At 32.9% G+C, this 18092-nt stretch overlaps 1 protein-coding gene across 3 annotated transcripts in view; it reads right to left on the bottom strand.

Annotated features, from left to right (window-relative positions):
* Adgrb3 (adhesion G protein-coupled receptor B3) overlaps positions 1–18092 on the bottom strand; it is a 695051-nt gene that overhangs the window by 286460 nt on the left and 390499 nt on the right. For all 3 annotated transcript variants that reach the window (XM_058578796.1, XM_058578794.1, XM_058578795.1), the window contains one exon: positions 9605–9707. In XM_058578796.1, the coding sequence (XP_058434779.1) occupies positions 9605–9707 (103 nt within the window). The remainder of the gene's footprint in view (positions 1–9604; positions 9708–18092) is intronic.

The following is an 18092-nucleotide window of genomic DNA, read 5'->3' as shown; positions in this document are numbered from 1 at the left end:
TTAGGGTAATCATCCTCTGTGCCCACCCATGCAGAGAAGAGCAGTGCTACTGCCTATCCAATTTAGACGCCATATTCCCAACAATGCAAACTAAGATCACATAACATATTTGGTATTTGCTTCCTGAGCTTAGCAGGCATTACTCATACATAGCAGTCTTTTGGGAGCTTTTAAAATTCTGATTTTGGCATCCCACACAATCATAATTGCTTCCAAGCTTTATGACATTACAGGATTAAAAGCAAACATGATTATCTGTGTCCTCATCCAACCAAATTGTTGATAAAAGTAATGAACAGGCCAGCACGATTTAAAAATAACAGTTTCCAAAAAGGTCACTGGCTCCCTTCTACAGGTAGACTTGCTCCACTGGTTCCATCAAGCTACCATCCAACCCTTAGGTTTCAGCTTTGCATATAAACAGATACTTACTGGAGTGTGTCTGATAAAAGCAATCTCTCTAAAAATCTAGGTGGTATCTTTGCTGTGTGTTTCTAAGTGATATTGCCTGGGTCCATTCTAAAAATTTGTTAGAAATAAAAGTAAGCTTATTAATCTAAGTTTTATAAAACACATCTCAGTCTCATTTATTATCTATTTTAATTGATGCCTTTGACTAACTCTAACATTGTAGTACCACAACCACTCTCCAGGTTCTTCAAAGACCATGAATCCAAAATTTCTTGGCTATCAAATGCTCATACTTCTATGCTATGCCCCTAGAACATTAAAAAAAATTCCCTTCCCTGAAAAAAGTCACAGGCCTATAGAGGTAGATAACTCACATGAAATGATTATGTTACAATGAAACATCAGTAGTGATAGTTTCTTGCATAAAAGACAATGAGTCTGTGCTAGTCTGAGTGTATTTCATGGATGCTTTGGGTCCTTATCTAGCTCTTCCAGAAGGCACAGATCCTGTGTTCATGGGATGAAGGAGAGAATGGTTCTGCAAACTGGTATCTTCTTCCATTTTGTGAGATATTATCTAGATTAACCTGGATTTTTTATATAGCTTGTGAATTTTTGATAAACTTTCAGCATAGTTAAAATACTGTATCATAATGTTTTGCTGTAACCATCAAGGCTTTTTTATTCAACAGGGTACAGAGCAATATTATTGGAATACCACGATGAAGGGTATGGGTGTGCACATTTCATGGCTATAGAAACCAAATGTAGGTGAGAAACCTGAGATGAGAGACCTCTGAATCTAACTCATTGATTTTGCTAATCTAAGAGTGAGATTAAGCTAAATCTCTACATAAAACAATTCTGGATACTGCTTATATGCTTATTATTTTATAAGTATTGTTCATAACATGTTACAACAAAAATCTAGTAATATTAGAAAATAAATATAATATAAACTAAAAATTTGGATATATTTTCCTTTTGACTCCCCTAAAAAATTTCAAATTAAAACATAAAGATGAGAAATGTTTCTTTTACTCCACACCTTGGTCAACATTCAGTTTTATCCTTCATCTTTTTTACCCCTTACTTCTTGACCCATTGCATGCTTCTCTCTCTTCCTGTTCCTATGAAAATTCAAACTCCATTCACCTGAGAGTTAGTATGCATTCCAAATGCACCATTCAATCTTGGGGTATACATACTGGGATGCACAAAACAGTCAGATACTCCTCTGTGGATATTTATCCTAGAATAACCACAATGCACAGGCTTGTGATATGAGATGAGGTCTATAAGTTAAACATTTGAAGTTTAGACAAATAGGAAAGACAAAAAATTAGAGAAATCTTAGTTCCTGGAAGACCAATTACTTCATAAGAATTGGAAATGGAAAATATAAAGCAAAAACCAATGATGAATGAACTCTAACCTTATGAAAATACATATATACTGGCTAAATGGTTCTTCTAAGAAACTACTTGGAAAATACGTTACAAATTTTAGATAACTTTTCTGAAAGGGACTGTTCTACAATATCTGTTATAAGGAATTTACAGGAAATCAATAATAGGAAATGGTGAGCCCCATGGAGAGCAATAACAAAATGGACTGGCGGGAGCTAGAGAAAATCCAGCAACCTGTGAACTTCACCTCTACAAGCAGACTTAAGAAATACATCAAACTAAGAAAACAGAAGTTGTCAGGTGAATGAGACAGATGGGCTAATGAAGATTAATTCATCAAGCTGTCAATATAATTGACACTTGAAAGTATCAAAACTGCATGTATTTGAAAACTTTTGGGAAAGATATACTCTTCTTGACAAACACGTTTTTTTGGCAAATCAAACAATCCGCCTCTCTTGGCTCTACTCAAAATAGTACAGTTTAACTTGAGTTAAACATTTTAATCATACCCTCATAAGCATTTTGAAAATGCACCATGACAATACCCAATTACCATAGGTTGTTCTATGCACCACTTTTAAGCATCTTTGTTGTTTTCTATTACTTTCTCTGTTTCAACATCAAGGACTGTATTTATTAAATAGTAGAATGTAGCCCCAGCTTTGGTCAATGACTTTCTATGGGTGATTCTTTTCCCTTTTTGTTTTCTTATCTTAATATTAAATAAGGGATTTGGACATTCTTTTTAGCTCTAGTTCTCAAATGTTCTACTATGATACTCATAATTAAATTTCTTTCATTCTTTCAAAACTTTCTTCTAACTGCCCCCCCATGGAATACTTTATTCTCACTATAGTAAAACAAACAAACAAACAAACAAAAAACCTCTCACAATGTACAGAATGTAGAAGAAAGTTAGCAAGATGATTTAAACAAGGTCATCCATTTATTTATTTATGCATGCAAAATTTTTTTAGTTAATACCTAGTATCTTCCAGGTATCATTCAAGGTACTTTCATACACCGTGGAAGAAAACCAAGTTCCTGCCTCATAGATGTCATTACAGTGAAGGGGCAGGAGAGTGACAAAAACATCAACAGACAAATATGTAATCTGCTAGATGGTAATAGGTGCTATAACAAAAAGTCAACCACAGTCAGCAGCAAAGACCAGGGAAGCAGATGCATACTGGGAAAGAATCACTATTAAGCCTTAATAATTTGAGCAGAGATCTGAGTGAAGTTGCTTATACTAAAGAAAAAAATAAATTACAATAAAAGTAAATAAGGTCCAAGTGTCTTCAAGTTTTTCCCCAGTGTTTTTAAATATGGATAAATTCAAATTCACATGCTATTTTAATCTTAATCATACACTTGCTCTCTTCATAATGTTCAAATCATTTTCCCTAGACCTACTCTAGAATCATCTAGGGTGCTGACTTAACTTAGATTCCTTGGTTCTAGGAATTTTGAGATGTGTGTTAAAAATAGAAACGTGCATTTTAATAATTTTTTATCTACATCAAGTTAGGAGAATCATTGCTCAAGATGTAAAAAGAAAAAGAAATAACATGTCAGAGACGTTTAAAATCTATACATCTAACAATTTTAAAATATACAATGCTTTAATATTTTACTTTAGTCACCATTCTGTGCAATAGATTATTAAAACTTATCACTCCTATCTTAATGATACTTTGTGAGGTGATGGATGTGTTAATTAGCCTGATTTAATGATTGCACATTATAAACATATATCGATACATCACTTTGTACCCCATAAATACAATTTTTGTTTGTCAATTAAAAGTAAAATTAAAAAAGAAATAACATGCTTACTCTGTTTTATTCAACTTTTAAAACTGATCAGTACTCAAATACTGTAATAAATTACTAATCTGGAAAGTTCATAACTTTTTTGTAACTTTTTCTGTCCTCTTGAAATAAAAATAATCTCTTGCCTGTGGAGACAAAGTAAGCAAATAGATAAAGTGGCTCAGGACACGAAGAAGGGCAATGATTTCATCTTAACTATTTTAACATTTCCAGTGCTCTGAGTCAGATGTTCTAGGATGATTCTTTCTGTCATGTCATCCAATGAATTGTACATTGATTTCTTGAGCATGGATGAGAGAGGGACTGTTTACCTGACACTATACCATCTCTCCTTAATTTTCTAAGTTTTAGACAACAAGGCATCACACACACAAAAATGACCAGTACAATATGTGCTTAGCATGTGCAAGAACCTAAGTTTAATTCCCAGCATTAAAACCAAAATCAAAACCAACCAACCAGCCAACCAACCAAACAACCAACCTAACAAACAAAACCCCCAAACCAACTAGATTTTGCTGAGCTTATTCTGACTTTGATTCCCACTAAAATTGAATTGTTGGTATTATATGCAGTTGCACAAATTAACCAGACCTACAAAAGATGAATTCATATCCAGTTTATAATTTTAATATTAGTTGAAAAAGGACATATTTAAAAAAAATCTCAGGAATTCCTGCTAGGCAAATAAGGCATTAGTAAATGTAAATTGTTCTATAGTCAAATCTATGAGATGTTACTACTATAAGCTGATCAAAGAAAGGGAACCCTTTCAGAAGTATATCTTTTAACAGAAAAATAGCCCCAAAGTCCCTGAAAGTATTATACATCACTCAACGGGATGATGTCGCTCAAAGTGTGATTGTTGCATATTCTTCAAACAAATTCTCAAGGTTAGGATAAATAGTGGTCCTTGGCATAGCTTTTGTTTGTTTGTTTTGTGGTGCCAGGAATCCAACCCAATTAGAAGGCTAGCATTCTACCACAGAGCCACATTCCCAGGTTGGTGGTTTAATATTTTCAATGAATCTTAAAAAGAGCTAAGTCTAGGTCTTACTCTTTCTATATATTATTATTATTTTTTTATTTTGGGGGTGGTAGTTGTCTTGTATCTGAAGTCAAATGGGCCTCATTGATGATGTAATAATGTATTCTTACTTATTAGGAGTTTGGAAGCATAGAGTATTTGAATGGACTTGTGAGGATTCTATAGGAAGCATCACATTACAAGCCAGTTAAACCAAGGTTATGGAAAATAAAGAGCTTGATTTAGCTATAGGACAACGATCTAAAAACGACTGAAAAGAGAAATGCAGAATATCGTTTTATCTGGAGGAGTCATACCCATGTCACAATACTCTTCTTAGGAAGATGGTGGCTATTTAATGGGACCATGAGGAGAGAGCATATAGTTAATTCAGCTTCTACTATCCAGTTACTCAGTAGACCACATTAACCAGATGACACCATTTTTATGGGTGTGGTAACAGCTTGCTTCTCTAATTTCTGAGACCTGTCATTAGCCTGATTGTTCATTATTACCTAATGAATACTGTTTGTCATGTTAGAAGCAGTAAAATGTAGAACCATAATAAGGAGCTTTTAAAAATGTGTATCCTTCAAAAAGAATCATTGCTTCAACATTGATGTCTTAGAAAGGGTTATCCCTATATGCTTGCATCATTTCTTACAATTGTTACACAGGGTCTAGTGCATCTTTCAGCAAAAACAAAACAAAACAAAACAAAACAAAAAACGCCTTTTTAAAAAAACTGTCTGAGTATTTCCTATGATTTGAAGTAGCGCATAGCTTTAATTAATTAACACCAAATCCCTAGATTCCACATAGCATACCAGTTAGGTCTTTCCCTTTATATTCAAGTTTAATAATGTGTCCTAATAATAATCATATGAGTTTATAGCAGATACTAAGGCAGGCAAGGGTGATTTTCACTCCTAATGTCTACATGCTGACTGAAGAGAAGTTTCACTAAGGTTTTTCAGGAGCACAACATATGTGCAGATATCAGGGTTCTGCAAGACATCCAGCACCTCCTTCTGCACAGCCCTTCTTTTGGCTGCCTAGGCAATGCTATTGCATGATGTTCTCCAATTTCCCCTAATAGTCCACCACCACTTTACAAACTTGTGATCAAGTTTCTAAAGTGCTACTAATAAAACTCAGGACAAAATACTTTCCAGTTGCCAAGTGATTTTTAATTCTTTAAGCTTTTAGAATTTGATGTTCATAAACACACTTCCTGATGAATGGTTGGATTTCTTCATATCATTTCTCATGCTTCTCTAATAGTAGCAAGAAATACACTCTCCACTCTGTTTTCCTCCATGATTTACACAGGCTTTGTATCATGATTAATTTTAGTTCACATACATAAGTCAAATTTCTTAATTGGTTAGTTTGATCCTGTTAGTATATAAGCAAATAAGACAAAGAAAACAAAACTCACAAGTGCAAAATTCCCATGATATTTTTTTTTTGTGCACATGATCATTTTGAGAAATACAAATAAATCTTATGGGTTTTTCCTCAACCCTGAAAGACAGGAGTAACACCCTACTTAGCCCATTAGAGTTGCTTCACAGAGGGGAATTTTTTTTAAAAAGGGCAAGTTTAGACTACAGGCCAGCATAGTCTCCTCCATCTTTCCACTCAAAATGGAACCATGCAGAAGAACATTTATTAGAAAATAATAATGCATTTTCAAACTTGCAAAGGTGATAAAGCAGAAGATAACTAAAATTTATTTATTTTCTATTATTTTAGCTCATCTTTAAATATGAGGATGTTATCCATTCTGGAAAGACACAGTAGGTCCAGACTTGTCAGACACAGGGCATCCTCAGAGTGTGTGTGTGTGTGTGTGTGTACATACAGAGCTTTCCTATTATACTTAGTTCTCAATAACTATGTTCAAAAAATTATTAACTTTCCATATGTGTTGTAGATTTAATATTTAATAAATTTAATATTTCTTAAAAGCAAACGATTGCTATGACTAAGCATGAAGTATCAGAAATTCAGAGACTATATGGTCATGACAATGAAGACATAAGACTGAGAACCTGATCTAAGAAGAGTGTCTTACTCATTAATGACTTAAAACCAGGTTAAAAACTGCAACTAGCTTTGCTAACTGCAATTTGGAAATGCAGGGTTCTATATATTTCTTATTCCTACCATTTCCCAAGGGCCTTATTATATTTAACATACTATAAAATCTATTTGATAAAAAGCTTTTTAGAAAAAAACACATTTCATTTAGAAAATGTTAACAGGCTTTCCCCTAGACTCACTATAACTTTTAATTCCCACTTTTCCTTTTCTCCACATAGAAAATCCTATGAAACAGATGTAGTTTGCAAGCTGTTATTTTTTCCTAAGCTCAGAAAAGTATGGAAAATAATTGTATTATAAGAAAATAAGTGAAAGTAGACATATTTATTATTAGAGACACATCATATCCAATTACAAAGGCAATGAATATGGATAAAAATTGAGCATGTTTCCATCAATTTCAATCCTCATGTTTTAGCTAAGATTGTTATCTTTCATTGTAGGCTTTTTTAGTGACCACTTCAATGAAATCAAACGAATATTAGTATATAGAAAATATCTTTTTAAGACTGGTAATAAATATTAAGATGTCTGAAAGAGTCAGTCCCATATCCCTTACTTCAGTGAACAATACAGTGTTTTTGAAAATCTAATTTGGTTGAGAATATAATTGCAGATGAAATTATCATTAGAAATTAAAATGGTAAAGCATAAAGAACTGTCTATGCTGTACAGGTGGTGCAGTGCATTTAAAATCCAGGAGATCCCAGCAAAGCTCCTTGTGTGGCTGGAGTTGCAGTGGCCTCTGAGCACAGGTGTGGAGCAGCACTGCAGGTGAGGGGGAACTGAAGTAAGAGCACTTTCATTTTTTCTTTCTCCAGCAGAAACTTTTTTTCTTCCTCTTGTTTCCTCATTCTGTTTTGTAAGGTATTTGTCTATATATTTTTTAAAAAATCTGGGTCTTTTAGAGTGGAGAGAATATTTTTTAGGTGGCTGATCAATTCACTTACTTAAAATATTAAGACAGAATTCATCCGAAGTGCCTTATGATCATTATCTCTTCCTTCTTATATGCTGACTTTCATTCCACTCCAGTGTCTAGTTGGTGCTTAATAAAATCTGTTGATTGTACATTTGTTTCCCATATTTGAAAAATAATTTTTAGTACATGGTTTACCTCTGTTATAAATTGGCTGTCAAAATACATTACCAAAAGATAAAAGTTTGAGTCCAAGTTTAAAAGTATTCTTTACAAATAGTTTTCTTGAATTAAAGTAGAAACTATTGCATCAATACTATTTTTGAGGTTACTATTTTTCAAGTTATATAAAATTCAAACAATTTTCCTCTAACATGGTTTCAAATTTTAAATAATGTTTTCATCTTTATTTAGGAAAGTCCTACAAATATTCATTTATAGAAATGTTTTCTGCATAAAGAACAAGGCCTATGTTCTGACACTGTATTACTTTAATTTTGTAATTCTATAATTTTCATAGGAAACTAAATATCTCTTACTATTTTGCACCAATTCTTGTAACTGTAGAGACATTTCATGACAATAAAAACAGGCAAAGTGATAGACATTTTCATAGACAATCTTGAACACACAAATAAGCTCCTTATTCAAAAGCACATGTTCAAATGTTCAAATGCGTCTCCCAATTTTTAGGACAGTAATGAGATTAGAGCTATAGGAAGGTATGAGGAAGTAGATATTAAAGAAATAAAACATTCTTGAGATTAGAAACAACCAGTATGGTCACATTTTGGCAAAAGTAGCAAAAGACCTAATTTTTCAAATATTAATTGTGATATTTGAAAGTTATTGAGGAAAGATTTGCAGTTTTCATTAAACAGTCTAGGAAGCCTGAGGCAGCTTAGCAAAAAGCAGTTCATGGGGAAGATGATTATCATTTTCTATGAAACTAAGGCTAATTTCTTGAGGAAATCAGAAATTATACAATGGCAGAAATTACACAAGTTTTGTAGCCCAAAGGATGTGAGTATGAATTCTATTATGTCATTCTCTAATTATATAAACTTGGGGAAATGGCTTAATCACTTTTTGCTTCTTTTTTTAATATTAAAGTCAACTTGATAAAAACATTTCAAGAAATAATAAAAATATATATGCATACAAGATAAGATTGGACAACTTTAATACAGGAAGTATGAAAGTATTATGAGGAGATAATTCTTGATAAGAATTACCTTCCTTGTCCTTACCCATTAATCATTTAAGTATTTAAAGTGAATGTATAAATGATAAAAAAATTAATTTCAATATAGAACTGAGCACAATTTAAAGCATTTCAGTTGCAGTTGAATGGACTTAAGGAAAGGTGCTTGTCATTCTGGGATGATGGAAGATTGAAATTTAGACCAGTGGAGCACTCGGGAAGTTATAAAGCCCCTTCCCCAAAGCTGGACTTAAATGTTGAAACCTGCTGCCCGACTCACTCTACATTCCCAAGTCAACTGATCTCCTTTGTGCTAATTTTATAAGTTCTGTTGCTGCATGAAATTTAAATCCATGAATTTATGTGCCAGTGTTTCCGATCACACAGTGAACTAAGCTTTTGTTCACATCTTATTCCCCAAGTCTAGCATAGAGTTCGCTAAAGATGTATGCACAGAAAACTAATTTATTAACTATTATCTTGGATAAATTGAAGAGTGCTTTATCAGGAACAAAAACATAGAACAATATAGTGTCCTGTTTATATGTGATCATAACAAATGAATACATTTCCAACTATAAAAGCTTAAAAAACGTGTTCTGACACTATTGGTTCAAGGAATTATTGTTGATCTTCTTTAAAGGGTAATTCTGAAAGCAACTGAATGCCAAGTAGATAGTACTTACATTAGCCAAATGAGCTAGCTCTATCTCCAGAAACGAGTCAGTTGTTTTGGGTTCAGGCCTTATTGTGACCACGATGATTTTGGAATTAACAACAGTATAATTTCTGAAACAGAATAATTATGATTAAAAGAAGAAAGGATGAAAACTATAATTCATACTGCTCAATACCTGTTGGGATGACATTAAATACATCCTAAGTTGAAACATAGATATGAGGTTATTCATGGAAAGACAGTCAATTTACTGTTATAAACGAACTCTATCTGAACCTAGAAAATTTGGGGAAAAAGAACCATTTTATCATTTTAGATACAGAAAAGATGAAAAAACATCACTACTGACAAGCTTCCAATTACTTAAACCTGATTCACCCAGAAGAGCAATGGACTGTGAACTCACACCTTCAGGCAATCTTTGAATGAACAGAATTCATTATCTCAAGGAGGATCTAGCAGTTTTATTCTTCAGGAGACCAAATTCTCTTCTTTCAAAGTGCCGTCTTGGCAGTTTTTGGATTCTCCCAAAATGCTTTAAGATGAAAATTTGGAATTTGGAACAACGTGAGAGCAAGCAGCCTTTAAATAAGTGTTGTTGCAAATTCTCACTCCCATTCATTTCAGCAAATATTTACAGGCTGCTGCTTAATCTCAGTGTCCTCAAAGAAACATACATGTTTTTTTGAAATACCATACCAAGTGCAGTTCATTCACAAAAAAAAAAAAAATTAAATTGATTTTATATGGAATCACATAACTGAACCAAATTTTCCTAGTTCTTAAAAATTTTCATTTAAAATTTATAAAATGCTATAGATCACCCATTATTTAAAGATTGAAAAACTTGATTGTACTTTTATACACACACAAAAAAAAATTAAGTATATTCATCCCTCTTTGAAGATGTGAAATAATCATCTGCTCTTTCAAAGGACAGATACTATTTGGGGAGATTAGTAGCATGTAAACACCCCCACAATCAAAACAGATAACCAATTCCTTGCACTAAATAATTTCCTTGATCTCCTTTGACTTGGTCCCCTCCTCTGCATGATCCCAGAAACCATGGACACGCCATTATGAATTGACCCTTTCTAGCATTTCATTTCAATAGAATCATATACTACACTGTTTTTGACTTAGTTCAACTCAGCATAATATTTTTGAGATTCATACTTTTTGGTTCTTTTTTATGGCTAAGTAATATTCCGTGGAATAGATGTACCACCATTTATTTATATATTTATCAATTAAATAAGTGAACTTTGGGCTATTTTGTTTTTTAACTTTTATGAATAGACCTGTATGGCTATTATGAATAATTGCCATACAAACTCTGTGTGGACATTTATTTTCATGTGTCTTGGGTAAATTCTGGGAGTGGAATTGTTTGATCTTATGATAAAAGTATGTTTAAACTTACAAAACCCACTTTTTAAAAACAGTCATATTATCAAAGTACTGTAGTTTTAATGTGGTAGAGTAATCTTGAACCTCACATTCATTATGATGATGTTTCCTCTAATGGGCTCATATTTGACACAAGATATAACTTTCTAGAAAATTATGCTGAACTATTCCACAATTTGGAATTTACTGTATTTAGTAGTAGAGGAACTGGAAGCATACTTGGAGTGGAACAACATTTTTAACTCAGTTTCTCATATATTTAGTCAAATAACAAATTCATACACAAGAAGGTACGTACCAAATAGTAAATAGGGAAAAATCCATAAGTCATGAATATATTTTGCTTTTCTTGGAATGCAAGTGGTTGCAAACAGAAAGCCAGTTAGTTGTCCTTTGTTTCATTTAATGTTAAATCAGTCAGATAAGCTATGTTGAGAAAAATATAACACTAAGCTATGTTGAGAAAAATATAACACTAAGCTCTAAATATCAAGTTACTTTTGCCAAATTATCTTGTCTGTGAGTAAAATTAATCAGGAAATCGGATGGAAATAAATGGAATTAAGAAAGCTGGAAGGCCATCCTGGGTGACTGATCGTATTAGCAGAGTTGACAAGCCTCTTGGAGAATGACAAGGTGTCTATAGCATAGAGTTCTGGGAATGTCTGTGTTACCACCAGAAAAATTTTGCAGGTTTCTCCCAAAGAAAAAAATCGGGCACTGAACACACAGATGCTAATTCTTTATTCAGGTTAGCCTGAATATGTTTGAATTCTTGTTCGGTTATATAAAACTAAAATATTGACACACCACTCAAATTCAATCTGCCCCCTTACTCTGGTTCTGTTTAAAATCTTTTTTTTCCCTTTGCTATAAATGAAACCCAGTGACTGCCAATTTTAATTAATGTTAGGTAATTTTATAGTAAAAAGGTATTTGTATTATTTTTCAAGTTACATAAATGGATAAACTACTGGAAAATGTAAGCACGTGTATTCTATTTAAGAATTTGCAATTATGTTAAGATACTTATGAACTTCTTTGTGTGTTCTGGGAATATGGGGAGTTTTGGTACTGAGCAGTGGGGAGCCCTATGTAGAGTACTATTTGGGGTCAGGTTCATCAGTTATTCAATAACTGGCCTGTTGGAGAAGGTCCCTAGTATATGTCATGGTTTTGCTAGGTGTGTTGTAATTAGTTAGAATTTAATTGGGAAAGTATACATGACAATCAATTTATGCATTCAGGCGTACTTATCTAATTTGCATGGGTACCCCTTACCTTTTGCCACAGCACAGTAACTCATACCAAATTCTATCACAGCATCCATTGGTTCTATACATGTCTCTTTCCACAAGGGTAAACTCTTGTGAATGGTGAGAATGGTGTCTACATTTATGTAGACATTTGCCTTATGCTGGGCATATTTTAGTGCTCAAAACATGTTTGAATGTTTTATTAAATACAAACACATTCTGAACAAAATATCGAAGTTTTTACCATGTTGGCTTAATATGTAATGCCAATATCATGGTATGCAAATAATTAATACAAGTAAAATAAGAATTTATATTATGCAGTGGCTCCCCTTTTTTAAAAAAAGTGTATACTGTACAAAATTTCTTCAATTTATTCCATCAATTTATTATAATTTGCATAAGTGAATATCTGGCTTCTGATGTGCCATGTCAGGCTTTGTGATCTACTAATGCGTCCTGGCTGCGTATGCGTTTATATTCATAGCTAGGAAAGCAGATCTTATAGCAAAATGGATTTCATGAATAAAGTAATAAAATTCTTTCCTGTCCTTGAGATTTGTGCTACTTGATATCTAAAACATTTAAAAATGTGTAAAGTCATCCATTTAAAGGAGATTCAACTGATTCTGCATAGTCTTTGCAATCTTAAGATGTTTAGGGCACACAAACCATATATCAAAGAGAATTAAAAAATGATTAAAATTTCAAAGCAGCTGACTATAAGAGACTTACTTTAACTATACCAAAATACATAAAGTGAAGGATTTAAAAAATATTTCATGTAAATGGTAACTGAAAGAGTAGGATTGGGCTATACTTAGTCATAATAGAACTTAGGTCAAAAACTGTCACAAAAGATAAAAAAAAAATGTTATGATAAAATGATCAATTTGCCAGGAAGATGTGCCAATCTAAATGTATAAGCACACAAATATATGAAGTAAACACTGACAAAACAAAGTGAGAAATAAATAATAATCCTAGATTTCAACTCTTTCAATAAAGTATAGATCAATTAAACAGAAGATTAAAAAAGAAAATGGGCCATGAGTAGCACTGTAGAAGGACCTAACATACCTACATACAATGACAGCAGAATACAGTTTCTTCTCAAGGACACACTGAATATTCTCCAGAGTATATCACCCATAAAATAGTCTTATTAAACTGAAGATGACTGAAATTATAACAAGTATATTTTCTAAATACAGTAGAACAACACTAGAAATCAACAGCAAAAAGAAAATAGGATATTTTGCAAATATATGAAAGTTAACACAAGTAATGTGTTGATAAAGAAATCACAGATATCAAAAAATGCCTTGCTACAAATGAAGGTAAAACTACAACATACCAAGCTTAAGAGGTGCAGCAAAAGCAGTACTAAGATAAAGGCCAAAATGTAAAACTTAAAAATAATAAAACCCCTACACACACATACACACACACACACAATAAATAAATTAATAAATAAAATAAAAAGGGAAAAAAAGGTTCATGACATTGGATTTGACAATTACTTGACAATGACACCAAGAATATACGAAATAAAAGATAAGACAAATGAATTATATTGAACTTAAAAAAAATCTTTGTTCAGAAAAGAAAATAATAGAGTAAAAGACTAACTTAGAGAATGAGAGAAAATATATTTAAGCCACATATCTGATAATGGGTCATATCCAGAATACAAAAAACAACTCTTATAACTCAACAGTAATCCAATCCCTCAAATAATCTTATTAAAATATGGCCAAAATATATGAATAGTTATTTCTACAAAGCAGTTACACAGATAAGCAACAAGCACATGAAAAGATATTCAATATCACTAATCGTCAGAGAAATGCAAATCAAAACCACAATAATATAACATCTCACAACTATTAGGACAGTTACTATTAAAAACGGAAAACAAAATAACAAGTGTTGGTAAGAATTTGAATTCATGTATAATGTTGATGATGATGTAAAATGTTGCAGACTTTTTGGAGTACAGTATTGGAAGTTTCTGAAAAGAAGTAAAAAGTAGAATTACCATATGATTCTATAATCCCACTTCTGAATATATTCAAAATAAATAAAATTAAGACCCTCGAGAAATATTTGCATGCCTGTTCATCAAGTATTATCCATAATTGCCAAAAGTTGGTATATATATATATATATATATATATATATATATATATATAATATTCAGCCTTGGATAGAAGGAAATCTGGTCACATGCTACCACATGGACAAACCTGCAGGACATCATGCTTGTTGAAATAAATGAATCACAAAACAAAAAGGACAAATACTATATGATTCCATGAATATGAGATGTAGGGTGGTTGAACACTTACAAAAAGAAAGTAGATGGTGGTGGCCAAGGACTGGAGGGAATGGAGAATAAAATTTGTTTATTAGTGGAATAGCACTTCAATTTGGCAAGATGAAAAAGTTCTAGACAACTGTAACACAACAAGTGTACACAGATAACTATTGTACTGCACACTTAAAAATAGTCAAGATGGTAAATTCTGTTGTGTTTTTACCATAATAAAAAATGTAATGTGATATTCCAGGAAAAATTTTAGTGGAGGAAACAGCAGAATTAGGGGTACATATAAAGGGTAGCCACATAAAATATGTAAAACTATGCTTATGGTTTAATGAAAGTTATTAAAATTTCTGCAGTATTTTTTCCATTTTTAGATGTATCATTCATATAGCTTCAAAATTAAGTATTTTCATAATTGCTTTAAATGACATCCCCAATTTAAATGAAGCAAAAATAAAATCGATGATTTCAAATATTCTGGGAACTAGGGGACTTCATCAAAATCTTTAAGAAAAATATATTCATTTTGGAAATCCATAAGCAAAAAAATGAAATTAAACCCCTATTTCTCACCATGTACAAAACTCAACTCAAAGTAGAGTAAGGACCTAGGAATTCAACCAGAGACCTTGTGCCCAATGGAAGAAAAAGTAGGCCCAAATCTCCATCATGTTGGATTAGGCCCCAAATTCCTTAATAAGACTCCTATTGCGCAAGAATTAAAGCCAAGAATCAATAAATGGGATGGATTCAAATTAAAAAGCTTCTTCTCAGCAAAAGAAACAATCAGTGAGGTGAATAGAGAGCCTACAGGATGGGAGCAAATCTTTATCACAAGCACATCAGATAGAGCACTAATCTCTAGGATATATAAAGCACTCAAAAATCTTAACACCAAAAAACCAAATAATCCAATCAATAAATGGGCCAAGGTACTGAACAGACGCTTCTCAGAAGAAGATATACAATCAATCAACAAATATATGAAAAAATGCTCAACATCTTTAGCAATTAGAGAAAAGCAAATCAAAACCACTCTAAGATTTCATCTCACTCCAGTCAGAATGGCAGCTATTATGAATACAGACAAAAATAAGTGTTGGGAAGGATACGGGGAAAAGGCACACGCAAACGTTGCTGATGGGACTGAAAATTGGTGCAGCCAATATAAAAAACAGTATGGAGAATACTTGGAAAACTGGGAATGGAACCACCATTTGACCCAGCTATTCCTCTCCTTGATTTATACCCAAAGGACTTAAAAACAGAATACTACAGGGGATACAGCCACATCAATGTTTATGGCAATACAATTCACAATAGCTAAACTGTGGAACCAACCTAGATGCCCTTCAGTAGATGAATGGATAAAGAAAACGTGGTACATATACACAATTGAATATTATTCAGCATTAAAAGACAATAAAATCATGGCATTTGCATGTAAACGAACGGAGCTGAAGAATATAATGCTAAGTGAAATTAGTCAATCCCAAAAAGCCAAATGCCAAATGATTTATCTGATTTAAGGATGCTGATTCATATTATGCTGTGGGGGGGGAGGGAGGGATGGCAGGATTAAATGCACTCTAGATAGGGTAAAGGAAAAAGGGAGGGAGGGCAACAGAGGGAGGATATGGGTAGGAAAGAGTGGAATGCAATGGTCCGTATTACCCTAAGTACACGTATGAAGACACGAAGGATGTGACTCTACTTTGTGTACAGCTAGAGATATGAAAAATTATTCTCTATATGTGTAATATGAATTTTAATGCATTCTGTTGTCCTATATAACAAAATTAAAAATAAGAAATATATATTCATTTTTAAAACTAAAATTCCCTCATGGCTACTGAAAAGTAAGGCTCAGCTACTTAGACCTTTGAAACTAATTAGAATTAGTTCAGTTTTTTAACATACAGCACTTAAAATCACTGGCTTGCTAAGTGATCACAGATTTATTTTCCCTTTTAAAAGGTATGGCCAAGGGGCTGGAGTTGTAGCTCTGTGGTAGAGCACTTGCCTTGTACGTGTGGGGCACTGCATTTGATTCCCAGCACCACATATAAATAAGCAAATAAGATAAAGATCCATCAACAACTAAAAAAACAAAATTGCAAAAAAGGTATGGCCAAATTAAGCCCAGATTTTTGTTAATTATGCTTTTCCTATGTAATATTTTATACTACTTTCATGCCAATTTGCTATCACTGTGCACAATTTTAATTCATAATGTCTTTATGATAGGGAACTCTAAAATACAGATTGTCATACAATTACAGTATTTTTTATTATACTGAGAAAGAAGAAGGAAGCTTCAAAGTTTAGGTCCTGAAAGTAAAGAACACATGTTCTTGAGAATGCTGACTGCTCAGGTTGAGGGTTTTCAGTGTGTTCTGGTGTTCTTGTTTGTTTCCAAGAGTATTTATTTCATTTTCTTTTTCTGAGTGTGTCTAATTCCTTTAATATTTGGAACTCAAATGATTAATTTCATAAATATATAAAAAGTTCAGTATCATTTATCTTTATTGTTAATGTGCTTATTAGAAATTCATGTGATTTTGCATTATTGAAATTTGTTAGTTTTTGGGGGGAGGTATAGACTGGGGATTGAACTCAGAGGCACTCAACCACTGAGCCACATCCCCAGCCCTATTTTGTATTTAATTTAGAGACAGGGTCTCACTGAGTTGCTTAGCACCTTGCCATTGCTAAGGCTGGCTTTGAACTTTCGATCCTCCTGTCTCAGCCTCTCGAGCCTCTGGGACTACAGGTGTGTACCACCATGCCTGACTGAAATTTGTTACTATTTCAAAGGTAATTTTCCAACTACTTTGGCTTTATGAATATGTTGTAGTTCTTACTTAATCTGTATTTTCCTGGCATATTAACATTAGAGTAGAATTTTTATGTAATTTTAGTTAGATTCTTCATACTATCTCATATGCTAATGGGTACATTGAAATGTATTTTGTTTGTTTGTTTGTTTTCAGAAAACATGGTTGCATTTTCCATGTGTCTTACCAGGGAAATTACATACTGCTCACCTACTGAGAAGTTTTGTGGTTTTCCACAATACTGGAAACTGCATTTATTAAATGAATCAAAGAGTTGATTGTTTACAACTATTTTCTGAATTCCTGGCTTCAGTGTGTGTTTGGAAATACTATTCTTTTTCCTTGAGATAAATTTTTGGATTTAGAGTTGCCATATCAATGATAATCCATTTTTAAGTTTCTTAATGTAATCAGGTTGGCCTCCAAAAATGTTATGAGTTAAAATTTTCACAGTAGTTTATGGACTTGCCAAGCTGAAGATGTTTGAATTCTTGATGTGAGAGGGCTCTCTGTGATGGTGTTTCACCTTCTGATCTGGACTGGCTAGCCTTCTTTTGTCAGGCATGTAAGTGGTCATGAGGAGAAGAAAGGTATAAGAAATTTAGGCCTCAAATTTAACAGCCCAGGTTTGGGCTCCTAGGCCAATCTCAGAGCTCCCTG

This window comes from Marmota monax, unplaced genomic scaffold, assembly GCF_021218885.2.
Source record: "Marmota monax isolate L192 unplaced genomic scaffold, Marmota_monax_Labrador192_F-V1.1 WCK01_AAM20220418_F8-fsc00091, whole genome shotgun sequence".
Lineage (NCBI taxonomy): Eukaryota > Metazoa > Chordata > Mammalia > Rodentia > Sciuridae > Marmota > Marmota monax.
This window is presented reverse-complemented; position numbering and strand designations above follow the sequence as displayed.